The sequence below is a fragment of the Poecilia reticulata genome, linkage group LG10 (genome assembly GCF_000633615.1).
Source record: "Poecilia reticulata strain Guanapo linkage group LG10, Guppy_female_1.0+MT, whole genome shotgun sequence".
NCBI classification, from domain to species: Eukaryota; Metazoa; Chordata; class Actinopteri; order Cyprinodontiformes; family Poeciliidae; genus Poecilia; species Poecilia reticulata.
The window spans coordinates 32,030,669-32,043,454 of record NC_024340.1 but is presented as its reverse complement, the minus strand read 5'-3'; the positions used below and the strand labels follow the sequence as shown (position 1 = coordinate 32,043,454).

The 12,786-nt window shown below is 43.6% G+C and overlaps 2 protein-coding genes across 6 annotated transcripts in view; one reads left to right on the top strand and one right to left on the bottom strand.

Moving 5' to 3' along the window:
- Positions 1–276: 276 nt before the first annotated feature.
- On the top strand, positions 277–5,598 carry ltc4s (leukotriene C4 synthase). 5 transcript variants are annotated; one of them, XM_017306958.1, is made up of 8 exons: positions 277–582; positions 1,078–1,123; positions 1,172–1,205; positions 1,309–1,470; positions 1,781–1,880; positions 4,432–4,502; positions 4,607–4,688; positions 5,348–5,598. In XM_017306958.1, exons 4-8 carry the CDS (start codon positions 1,413–1,415, stop codon positions 5,481–5,483), a joined length of 447 nt encoding a protein of 148 aa, XP_017162447.1. In that variant the 5' UTR covers positions 277–582; positions 1,078–1,123; positions 1,172–1,205; positions 1,309–1,412; the 3' UTR covers positions 5,484–5,598. The 5 variants fall into 5 exon arrangements, with proteins under 5 accessions (XP_017162447.1, XP_017162451.1, XP_017162450.1 ...); XM_017306959.1 differs by having other exon boundaries at positions 561–578; XM_017306962.1 differs by having other exon boundaries at positions 277–578; positions 1,078–1,205; positions 1,360–1,470.
- Positions 5,599–9,298: 3,700 nt separating this feature from the next.
- slit3 (slit homolog 3 (Drosophila)) overlaps positions 9,299–12,786 on the bottom strand; it is a 222,596-nt gene continuing 219,108 nt past the window's right edge. The window contains 4 exon segments of the mRNA XM_017307210.1: positions 9,299–9,850; positions 9,938–10,122; positions 10,649–10,806; positions 11,139–11,284. Coding sequence (XP_017162699.1) covers positions 9,597–9,850; positions 9,938–10,122; positions 10,649–10,806; positions 11,139–11,284 — 743 coding nt within the window. The 3' untranslated portion in view covers positions 9,299–9,596.

The window sequence follows — 12,786 nt, the reverse complement described above, 5'->3', positions numbered from 1 at the left end:
TGAATTGCGTTACTTCACATGGACCAAGTTTTTAATTTTACTCTCTAGTTTGTCACCTTCAGTTCTGTGTCGACTCCATCAGATGGACTTTTTGTTGGTTTTTAAAAATATATTTATTTTGTTTCTTGAGAAACATTGTAAAAATAGTAAAAATATCACTAACAGGGTCATTAAAAATTATTTTATGTTTATTTTTGTCCGATGGTGTGTCAGGTCCACTAAAAATTTTATTTCCAAAAACATTTACAACTGGGAGCCTGTAGCTTAGCATCTTTACATTTACAAAACATTATTTCTCACATTTGAATACATAAGGTTGAGAAATAATTTTACAAATTTTGGGGAAATGTAAACCCAGTTTGTCCCTATTCTAAAGAATCACTGAAATGCATAAAAAAAAATACCGTAGACAGTTTTTATAAATTATTGTCACTGACGCCGCCATGTTGTTACGCTGCAATGCATTCTGGGTGTATGACGTAAGCTTGGTGTTACGGAGCTAGCTCTGTTGAGCCCGAGTGAGTTAAAATAAAATAAAATAAAACGGAGAAATGAAGATGCGCGAAAAAGTCACATCTGTAGGTGAGAAATGTGACATTTTCAAGTAATTCTGCAGCTTTGAAGTTAGGAAAGTTACAACATATTGAGGTGACATGTTTAGTTTGGAGACGATGCGAGTTGGTGAAGCTAAATAAATAGATGGAGGTGAAATGCTGCTGAAGTAAACCTTTTTATATTTTATATTTAATAATATAAAGTTAGTTTTTGTTCAGTCCGGTGGACATGTTTGGATTGAAGTTCATTTCTTTCGTCCAGTCAGGTGTGGTAACGCATTCTTTATTAAGGTGCAGGTACTTTTTTATTTGCTTATTTAGCTCCGCCCACTGCAAGAGTTTATTTCATTTTTTAAACTGTCAGTTTTTTTCCACCTCTTGGCTTTTCCCCACACACCGCCTCGCCGCCGTCTGACTCGGCCGCGTCTCCAGGGATTTTTGTTTTATTTATCCTTTGCTCCAATAATGTCGAAATCTCGAGATACTATAATGAGATTTCTTTTATTTTTATTTTTTTAACCAGAGTGGCGGAAACAGACTTCCATAGAAACGGGCTTCCATAGAAACGGGTTTCCATAGAAACGGGTTTCCATAGAAACGGGCTTCCATAGAAACGGGTTTCCATAGAAACGGGCTTCCATGATACTCAATGCAAGTTTATTTTTTCAGTTTTTGTGAATTTAATTATTTTCCACTCTCAGTCTCTTTCAAGAGTTTCTCTTTTTCCCCTCTTTTGTGGCTCCGCCTCCTCCAGCATGTCTGACGTGGCCCCGCCCCCTGTGTTTTTTGGCCCCGCCCCCTGCAGGTGTATTCTCTCCCCGGGGTCCCAGCCTCAGTCTCACCTGTCGGCCTGCAGCCATGCTGGATGAGGCAGTCGGACTGGGCGCTGTGACCGTATTGGGAGTTCTGGAGCAAGGTAAGAACCAGGAACTGGGTCCGGTTCAGCTTCGCTATTGTAATGATATCCTACTGGTTTACGTGGAAACCACTCAGCTGACTGTAAATCTGAAGCTTTGGTGATAAACAGTTTATTTGTCTGAAGCTTTTATGAATTTATTTGCATCCAGTGTTGGCAGAGCGGATCTGTCCCACAGTCCGGTCGGAACCGACACGGAAAATATAAACCCGTATGAAAATCAGCCTGATGAAGGTGTGTGTGTGTGTGTGTGTGTGTGTGTGTGTGTGTGTGTGTGTGTGTGTGTGTGTGTGTGTGTGTGTGTGCGCAGCTTATTTTTCCCTGCAGGTCATTTATGCCAGGAGGAAGTATAAGGTGTCTCCGCCCTGCATCAGCGGGCCGCCGGAGTTCGAGCGGATCTTCAGAGCCCAGTCAGTACCTCTGTGTGTGTGTGTGTGTGTGTGTGTGTGTGTGTGTGTGTGAGAACCAGGTTTTTATATCCTTGTGGGGACCTACCTATGTCTACTTTGTGGGATTGTGGGGACCTCTGCTCCTTGTGGGGACAAATCCGAGGCCCCACGAGGGGAAACACTGTTTTTGGGTTAGGCTGTAGAAAATCAGTGGAAATCTGTGTAAAGTCCCCACAATGTCAAATTTATTCATAGAGCAGTTTTAAAAACAGGTTTGAAACTGCACCAAAGTGCTGTACAAAACGATAACACAATAGGATAAGTTGATGAGAACAGAAAGAGGAAAAAGAAAATACTACTAATAAAAATGATTATTAAATGATTATCATTTTTACCAGGCTGCTTGGTAAAAATGATGCCAAGCAGCCTGGTATGTCCCTCATAGAATATTAGTGGACAAAGTTTCGATCTCATGTAACATACAGGGTGAAGCAGAATGAGTCACCATATTATTTTCAGCATCTTCTCTGAGTGGGCAGGGCGTTAGTGATGTCATAAATCTACCAAACCAATGTGAAGCAATGCTCCATTACGATGCACATAAGAATTTGGAGCAGATCGGATGATAAATAAGGGAGATGCAATTGTTGGAACAATGTAGGGGGTGTCCTTGAGCCAAATTCCAATATAATACTATTGGCCTCTTTAGAGATTCAGAAAGGTCATACATATCCAGTCATACATATCCAGTCATACATATCCAGTCATACATATCCAGTTTTGTGCAAATCAGATGAGGCATGTGTGATTTAGAGACGATCGTATGCTTATGGCGAGGGCTTAAAATTCGCCATTCAGCCACACCCACAAGCTTCAGCCAGCAGGCAGCATTGACAGACTTCATCATCAGGTGATTTCATGTCAGTTGGCACAGGATTAAACCCATATGAATCAAAAAGTAAAATTAAGAACCAAAAAAATGAGTGACTTCCTGTTGGAAGGGGGCGGGGCTTATGTGATGTCATCAGTTGACCATGTGAATATGATGAGGGCTGGTCTATAATGAGACAAGTCTGATGCAGCTGTAACCTTGTGTGTGGAAGTTATTGAACTTTGATGTTTCATGGCGAACAGTTAGACGCTTAGCCACGCCCACATGCTTAAAAAATTATTTGATAACTTTTTACCTTCAATGTCTCAAGACGGCTGAGTGATTCTGAAGTCTGTATGTCAAAAGCTGTATGACGAGTTCAATCGATACGTCTGTAAAACAGTGGCTTTGATCCAAAATGGCCGACTTCCTGTTGGGTTTGGACCATGGCTCCAAGAGACTTTTTTGTACGTCCTGACAAGATACACATGTGTACCAAATTTCATTAAAAAGGCTGATAATTTAAAGTTGAACCCAATCGATCAAAATCCGCAGGACGAGTTCGGTCAAAAGCCTATAAAAAAATCTGATTCATATCACTAAGCTGCACAAAATAACCGCATTTCATCATATTAACATTTATTGACACTCCTGTGAAACAAGTAGAAAATGGCAAAATAATTTAAAAATAACCGTTTTTTTTACATTAATAACTTAAATTTATCATAACAAGTCAAAGTTCTTATGAGAAATGTTTTCATGATAAATGCCGGGTGGCTGTTATTTTTCCACCTTTAATGTGACCTTTGACCTTTACATTAACAGGATTCATTTGGTTTTACAACATATAAACCTGAAAATGACAAAACATGGTTCTGGAGGAAAAATGGACCGAGATCTGTTAGACTAATAATAATAATAATAATAGGTATTATTATTATTTTAATAAGTTAAACAGAAAAAATGATCATAATAGTAAAAAGAAAACAGTAAAATAGCTAAAATTAAAAATAATACAAACAAATGTACTATAACAATACACTAATCAAGACTAATATTTTTCTGGCTGGGGTTTTATATGAACGTTTGACTGTAAGTGACTGTTTGTATGAACTGAACATTATTTATTCAGGTTTCTGACAAACTGTTTCTTTTATTATCAATATTTTTATTGATCACGCTTTGCTAAAATCAACATGCGCTGCCCAACCTTTGATTCCAAATATAAAATAATTAAGCAATAAAATCATAAAAAGTATCTGAAAATATTCACCTGTCATTTTATGCATCAGCTCTTCAAAACCCTCTTAATATTTCTGATCAACAGAAATTAGACTGCTTTGGTTTTTAAAATATTGTCTGTTTACTTTATTATTGAGGCAATTAAAACAACAGATGAGTTGAGAAATAAACATTTTCAGTGTTTGGAAACAAAAAGTGGCCTCCATCTGTCCGTGATGGCAGGGGAGAAGCTGGACAGAGCGCAACAGTGACACCTGCTGGCCGCCCCATGTAACAACTACATTTACATTTGCTAGAAAAATACAAATAAATGTTTTCTTTTAGAAAGTATTTTGACAATAATGAACTCCTTTTTTAAATCTGCAAAGCGCCGTGGTAGTTTTGTTCCCACCTGCAGGAAGTCGGTCTCTGTTAGAGGCTCTCTGGCCCCCTGGTGGTGACTTTCTGTCATTGTTTCAGAGCGAATTGTTCAGAGTACTTCCCCATCTTCATCACCATCCTGTGGACGTCCGGAGTGTTCTTCAGCCAAGGTGAGCCGCCGGCCGCCAGAACCCGGCCTGCCCACCGGTTCTGACTTCTCTAAGAGTGTGTGTGTGTGTGTGTGTGTGTGTGTGTGTGTGTGTGTGTGTTGCAGGCCTGTCCAGCCTCTGCGGGCTGCTCTACCTTTATGGACGGCTGTGTTACTTCTGGGGCTACGCCGAGTCGGCTCAGGGACGGTAGGCGCTTCGGGTCGGGTTTGGCGGTTCTGGTTCTGGTTCTACAGAACTTTCATATTTAATCACCTGAGATTAAAATATTTAGCTGCTAAACTTAAAACCAAGGTTGTTATAGATAATAAAGTAACAGAAGCTGAACTTGAACATTTTGGTAACTGAAATAAATAAAAAGTTCTAATGGGGAAAAACTAAAACATACTGGAGCTACAGACTTAATAAAACTTATTTTTGTGTTTGTAAATCTATTTATTAGCTTTTCAAACTGATGTGAAATTATTTTTTGCCCCACTCAGTTTACGTTGTTTGTTGGCAAATTGCAGCGCTCAGGCGCCCCCTGGTGGCGGCAGAATGGCAGAAGTGCAGATGAATAACCCTAACCCCGTAACCCAGTCAGCTGATTGGTCAACAGTGATTTAAAACATTTTCTGGAAATGATCACAATTCTCTGATCTTTTTGACTTCTGCACCTAAAATGAAGCAACGTATTTAAAACTAAAACTAATAAAAACTAAAAGATAAAAAGTCACAACGAAATGAAACCCAAAGCTATCAGAACCTGCTGCTGGTTTGGATCAGAACCAGTTGCTTCCCAGCAGAAACAGATCCGTGAAGGCGGTTCTGTTGAAGTTCTGCTCAAGTTCTGCTCTGCTCTCTTGCAGTTTGGCTCCACTGTACTTCAGCGCTCGAGTTCTGTGGGTTCTGATCGGGTTCTCGGCTGTCGGCGTCTTCCTGTCGTTCTGCCGGGTTTACATGGAGCTGGACCTGCTGCAGGCGCTTGGCCACGCCCTGTTCTGACCCGGAGAGGACGAGGTTCTGCTGTGTGTTTCTATTCCGGTTCGGAAAGCTTTTCCCCAACTGCTGTGAAAATAAAACCGGGTCATTAAACAGAACCGCGCTGTTTCTCCAGTCACGACTCGCTTTTTTCTCTGAGAACTTCAACTGTTAGAGCCGAGTTCTGGTCGGTTCTGGTCGGTTCTGGTCGGTTCTGATAGAACCTCCACTCTTTAGATAAAAACCGGGACTTGGACTCAGAAAATGTTGGCATGAAGCATTTAGAAGAAAAACTGTTTTTCTGCTCAACTTTACTAAACTTCCTGAAATCCTGGTTAGGGTTACCATGGTAACAGCTATTTCTCCCGCCAAAAGAACTAAACACGAAATTAAACGATAAAATGAGGCAGAATAAAACTCAATGAATAAAGAGCTTCATAAAATATTTAGTTAAGATGATTATAATAAAAAGTCTCCTGTGGCTCCTAGAACTGCAATCTGGGACCATAAACTGCCCCCGTGCCTCAAGTTGGACCCCACTGGTCAACAGGTGGGTGAATCATTGGTATAGAAGGTATAGAAGCTTAAAACTGCACTTCTGACATTTGGCCACCAGATGGCGCCAAAGACAACCAATGAAAATCTTTAGAAACGACTTTCAGAAAGCTTTTAAACGTTATGACGTCACACACAGATTAATTTGATTGATCGGTTGGTTCAGCTGCTGCTGCAGCAGCTCTGGGACATGAGCGAGCTTCAGTAAAATGATGTCTTCAGGTTTTCATCTAAAACAATCATCAGGATGAACGGCAGCAACACGAGGAGCCAACGCTCAGCAGGTCATCTGAAGGGCAAAGGTCATTCCTTTGAAGATGAAAACATTCAGCGTTTGGGCAGGAAGACCGTTGGACTCACAGCTCACCTTGAGACGTGTATGGAGCAGCTTTTGTGCCAAAATTAATACTCTTGTCCAACGATGTACTTCCTTAAAACAGGAGACTAAATCCCATCAGAAGCTATTGATCTGTTTGCTGATAGGCCGACGGTAACTTAGCAACCAGAACTGGTAACTGAGCAGATGAGGAGGAGGAGGAGGAGAGTACTAGCTTGCATTTGGAGAGGCTGGACATCAACTGGACTGTCTTCTTCCTCTTGGCCATTAGCATGGATAGCATTAGATATGGTGGCGTTAGCCTTGTACAGGCTAACAACTACCACGAATAGGCTGGATCTGCCAATAGCATTAGATAGGCTAATGTTAGCCTTAGCTCAGTGGTGTCCAAAGTGGGTCCTTGAGGCCCGGCATCCTGCATGTCTTAGTTCTCTGCTTGGAGGTAACAACATTTTCAGGATGTCAATGTTCTTCTTAGGCCTCTAAAGAGCCACCAGGTGAGCTAAACCAGAGAGAGACTAAAACATGCAGGATGTGGGTAGGACACCCCTGCCTTAGCCGGTGCAGGTAGACATGTGACTTTGACGGCCTCATTGGTGACCTTTACTGACCCGTCAGTGACAAACCACATTAAAACTTTAACCTCAGCAGAAGCAGAAACAAATTTGAATTTCATAAAAATTCATCCAGTTCTGAACAAAAACGTTTCCACCCAGAACAACTTTGGTGGTTTCAATAGACGTTTAATTCCAACATTCAATTAAACCATCAGTTATAATCACATAATTAGTGAAATGTAACCTACGACCTTCACAGGTGAGAGTACAGATCAGTTTAGTTACCATCAATAACTAGTAGCTGAGGTTTATTCTGTTCACAATGAACCTTCATCATCAGACAGGACGGGATGGGCGGGGCCAGAGAGAGTGGGTGGAGCCACATGTAGGAGGAGCCAAAGTGGGAGGAGCCACGTGGGTTGTGGGATGACTGGAGGAAGGAAGGAAGAAGCTGCAGGTATAGTCGTGGAGGTTCGATGTGAACCAGGGGTCCCTAAGTGGACCTGGACGTCGGCATCCTGCACGTTTCAGTTCCTCCCTGGTGGCAACAACATTTTCAGCTCGTCAACGTTCTGCTTAGGTCTCTAACGAGCCGTCATTTGATCCAGGTGAGCTAAACCTGGGAGGAACCTAAAGCCTGCAGGATGCCGACCCTCCACTGACGTAAACAAAACCAAAAACATTCCAGTAGTTCCAAGATGGCCGCCCTGTTACACTTCCTGTGTGAAGCTGCTGTCCAGTGGAGGAAGAGGAAGAGGAAGAGTCATGACAGGAGCTGCTGGTGTTTGGTAAAACAGGGGGTTGGCTCTCCACCAGGGCAGAGGGGCAGCCTATGGTCTACACAAAACATATTTCTTACATTTTTTGCACAAAACAATTCTTAAGTCATTTAAATTCTGTGAGCTTTTTTAGGGCACTGTCACTTTAAATCCCAATAAGCTGCTGCTGGCCACGCCCCAAAGTTTACCCTCAGCTGAAAATGGCTGTAAAGCACCGTACATCTTTGAAAAGCAGAAGTAGAGCCTCCTACACAATCAACAAGAGGGTGAAATATTATTAAACTTTCTTTTGGTTTTAGCTCATATTTTATTAGCTTATTTATCCATCCATCCATTTTCTTGCACCCTTTTTCCCTCAGTGGGGTCAGGAGGTGCTGGTGCCTCTCCAGCCAACGTTTCGGGCRAGAGGCGGGGTCACCTGGACAGGTCGCCAGTCTGTCGCAGGGCCACACAGGACACACAACCATGCACACACACACTCACACCTAGGGGCAATTTAGACAGACCAATTAACCTGACAGTCATGTTTTTGGACTGTGGGAGGAAACCGGAGTACCTGGAGAAAACCCACCATGCACAGGGAGAACATGGAGACTCCATGCAGAAAGACCGGGAATCGAACCCAGAACCTTCTTGCTGCAAGGCAACAGCTCTACCAACTGCACCACTGTGCAGCCCTAGCTTATTTATACGAGTCAAATTTCTTAATAGCTTGTTTTGATGTCGTGTCTTTACAACCTGCACAATATAAAAAATATAAAATAAAAACCAGCTGGTATCGGGATTGAACTGCTCTGGTTGCTAGGTAACGGGGCGGGACTTCTCTGGGGTTGCTAGGTAACGGGGCGGGACTTCTCTGGGGTTGCTAGGTAACAAGGCAGTGCCTGCTGATTGGCTCATTTTCAAGACACTATAAAAACTAAAATTATTGTAAAAATCTAAAAACCAAAAAAAAGTAGCTTTTTTTTGTTTTTAGTTTTTGGTCGTTCGTATGAGCACCAGAAACAAAAACGGAAGAAAAATAACGTGAAAATGTGAATCTAAGTTTCCCATCAGACTCCATTTTGTTTCTGTGGCGTCGGGCTGAGAGGAAGAGGAGGAGGAAGAGGAGTTTGATCCCCAAACAGTTTCACATTTGTTACGATGCTGGATCGGTTTCAGAACCGCCGGTCCGGTTCAGCCCAGTCCGGTCCGGTTCGGCAGAACCTCAAAAACATCCAAACCATCCACAGCAGCTGGATTGGACAGAAAACGTCTGAGTCCAGAAAGGCACTGAAGGAGAACTGGTTTCCATGGCGATAAGGCGAGCGCAGGTGGTTCTGGTCGGGCGGACCTGCTGGATCCCTGAGGAGGAATCTCTGATCGACCTCCAATGATTCATCTATTAATCCGATAAAATCTGGTTCACGACCTCGACTCGATACTCAGAGGAAGAAGAGATGCTCATAGAAAGTTGAGTGGAAGGAAAAAATGCAAGAGAAACTGAGGAGTTTGGAGGAGACTGGACTGCAGCTGAGGTCAGAGGTCAGAGGGGTCCAGTGTGAAGGAGACAGCCGGTGGGCGGAGCCTCTTCTCACATCAATGTCAATACGCCAAATACATCAGGATCGATTGGTTAGAGGAAATATTTATAAAGATTTACATTAAAACTTTTAAATTCAGATTCTTTAAGGAATGTTAATCTAGTTTATTACAAAGGTAGAAAATATTTTTATACTATGAAACATTAAAAACAACTTATGAGTCCTTTTATCATCTTAGAAAAATCCATAATAAAAATAAGTTCTATGTTTCTCACATATATTTTACAATATATTTTCTCTGAGTGTCTGTTCTGCTCATCCAGGGCCGCTCCTCTGATGGGCGGGGCCTGCAGCTAGGGGCGGGGCCTACGTCTGGTGGGCGGGGCCTACAGCGGGCACCGGCCGCAGCCGCACTCCAGGGCCGTCTCCAGCTCCTCCGAGTACGACGACCCGTCCGTGCAGCGGAACGCCACCTTCCGCCGGCGCGTCTTGGTGACGCCGCAGCAGACGCCGGGCGGCGCCGCCGCCTGGCAGGACCGGGGACACGCCACGCGCGGCACCCTGCTGGTGGAGGTGCAGGTCCGCATGGCCTGGTGCCGCTTCAGCTGCTCCCGCAGCGTCTCGCCCTGGCAGCGCAGCTCTGCAGCGGGGGGAGGGGCAGCGGTGAGGCGTGGGGTCAGAGGTCGGCGGGAGGGGGGGGCAGAGGTTGGCGGGGCGCCAGGCTTACCTGTGTTGCAGGTGGGTCCGGTGAAGCCCGGCTCGCAGTGGCAGACCAGAACCCCGGACTCGGACGTCCGGCACTCTCCATGGGCGCAGCTGCAGGCGGGGCGGTCGCAGGTCGGGCCCTGGTAGCCGTCAGCGCAGCGGCAGCTGTAGGCCTGCGCCGTGGCAACGCAGGTACCATGGACACACCTGGAGGGCGGGTTAGAGTCAGCTGCTAGCTGCTGATTTAAAGGGCCGGTGTCGTGTTTTCCAGGCTACCTTCAGTTGTTGTTGTTATAAAAAGATGTTTTAACATCTTTAAATTGGGCCTCTGTCTCTTTAAAAATTCTTCTTGAAGCTCCGCCTCCAGGAAGTCATCCAACATGGTTCCTCTGTTAACCCTTAAATGTTTTTACCAGTGTTGCTCTGAGCAGCAGCTCAGCTGACGCTAATTGCTGCTGGCTAGTCTGTAGGAGCTGAATAGGGGAGGAGCTGCGTCTCGAAGGCGGGGCTACAGCCACCCAGGCGTTTAACAGCTGAATGGTTGCCGTTAAGATTAAAGGAACAAGCATGAAGGAACCAAAACAAAAGTCCAGGTTTGTTTCTGATGAAGGAGTCATGATAAAACATGATACCGGCCGTTTAAGACAGAAAGGATGCTAAATATTCTGCCCAGACTTTCCTCATTCAGTCATGTTTCAATTTAGAAGAAACCGACCGGACCGGACCGGCTCACCTGATGTTCTGACACGGGTCGCTGGCCGCCGTCTCGTCACACAGCGCCCCCATCCGGCCCGGAGGGCAGCTGCAGGTGACCCCGGTCTGACCTCCCTCCCTGCAGGCTCCAGCTGCGCACACGCTGCAGGCGTGGCACCCGACCAGAACCGCCGGGCCCTGGACAAACGCTCCAGTTAACTTTATTTATGAAGCAACAATTCACACCTGGTCACCACATAAAATCTGAATTTAGACAAAAACTGTTAAAACGTCTGAGAAAATAGTAAAAGAATTAGTCTGACGTCAAAATTGTAAGAAAAAATGTTGAATTCTAATATTAAAATACAAATTCAGATATTAAATTAATTCTGTCTTAAATTAAGTCAAAGTTTGAATTTAATGTCAAAATTTTGTGAAAAGTTTTAATTCTGAGGTTAAAGTCAGAATCCAGAGGATCTTTTCTTAGAGGTCAGAGGTCAGATGATGGTGCGGAAGGCGCTCAGTCTCACCTTGCCCGGCGGTTCTGCTGCGGTTCTGAAGGTCAGGTCCTGCATCTCTCCGTTGATCCGAACCTTGTGGATGCAGCCGTCGAAACCCGGAGGAGGACGGTCCGGGCCGGGACGCAGCCCTGAGGCGGCCACCAGGGGGGGCACTCCTGAGAACACGCAGCACAGATCAGCCTGACGTTTCTGTATTTATCATCATTTCCCAGAGAAAAATAAAAGCCATGGGAATAAAAATCATTTTTACAGATGTCAACTTAAACTTGGCAGGCCTGTCAGCAGCCAATCAGAGGAAAGAAATATTCTTGTTCTGTGCCATTTTCTGATGTTAGTTGCTAAATGTTTCACAAAATGACCAGATAAAAGATGAACAACTGTAACTATGTTAATCATAACTGGCACTTCATCAATATTATTTTATCTTTTATCTGGTAAAAGGTAAAATAGTTTCCTTTGATTAGTTTTATCCTCTCTTGGTTTATTGCTATGTCCACTTTAGTTTCTTTCCTGTTGCTACATTTATTTTATCGTTTGACCATCAGTAATCTTCACTCATCACCTGCTGCGCCGCCTCATCGTCATGTTTCACATCATGTGTTGATTTTTCACTGTTCAGCGTCAGATTCTCTGTTTTTATGCCATAATTCACATCTAGTTCGTCGCTCGGTTTTATGTCCCGCTTCTCCTGTTTCAGAGTTTTGCGCAATGTGAACGTCTTTTATTAACCCCTAAGGTGCAGGGCGGTGGGGAAGCGTATCGATGGGGAAAAGGCAGACTGACATAAACCTTTTAAAACAAAGGAAACTATTTCTGCCTTCTGATTATTGAAATTTAAAAGTGCTGTGTTGTTCTATCACCCCGTTTCATACCGGACCACTTACAGCTCCGTGTTAACGCTATAAAATAAACGCTCTCTATCGAGGTATCAGCTAACAGAAGCTACAAACACTGAATAGAAGAAGAGCTGCCATCGATACAGCTGCAGCTAAACATGATTTAATGTTACACAATACAGTTTTACCAAGTTGCTCAAAGTCTAAACTGGTATTGTTGTGAATTTAAGGTGTAAAGTTTACCTTCCACCAAACGCCCCCCAAGGCATCCCAGCGCCCCCCTTTTGTAAAAATGTCCGCCAGCGCAGGGGGCGCTCACTTTGAGAACCGCTAGTTTAAACTAATTAGACAAACAGCAAAGAGGCAAAGAATGCAAAAAGAATTTAAGATTAAAAAGTTCAGATAATGAAATAAAAGTCAGAATTCAGAGAAAAAAGTAAAAATTGTGATAAAAAAGTTTGAATTTTTAAAGTCAAATTTTGAGAATAAAGTTTGCATAATTTTTATTGATCTATTTTTCGTTTCCAACACCTTTTCAGAAATTCTGGGTCAAACAGATCTACAGACGGGTTTTCATTTTAAATGTAAAATATTTATTTTGCACAGTTTTTGTTTAATTATTCCTCAGTCAATCAACCTTCAGAGTCTGAATATTCCAGTTAGCGATTAATCGATTAGCTGGTGATTATTTTCCTCCACACTGACGCCCCCTGCTGGAGCGCAGTGAAAACTGCAACCTGAACAAATGCAGCTGTGTGTGTGTGTGGGGGGGGTGTGTGTGTGTGTGTGTGTGTGTGTGTGAGTGTGTGTGTGTGTGTGTG

Excerpts from the sequence above, each read along its gene's own strand:
- ltc4s (XM_017306960.1), top strand. The coding sequence starts at position 552 with ATGAAGATGCGCGAAAAAGTCACATCTGTAG. Across the intron at positions 1,471-1,780 it reads ATTGGGAGTTCTGGAGCAAG|CTTATTTTTCCCTGCAGGTC; the intron begins GTAAGAACCAGG and ends GTGTGTGCGCAG. Across the intron at positions 4,503-4,606 it reads CGGAGTGTTCTTCAGCCAAG|GCCTGTCCAGCCTCTGCGGG; the intron begins GTGAGCCGCCGG and ends TGTGTGTTGCAG.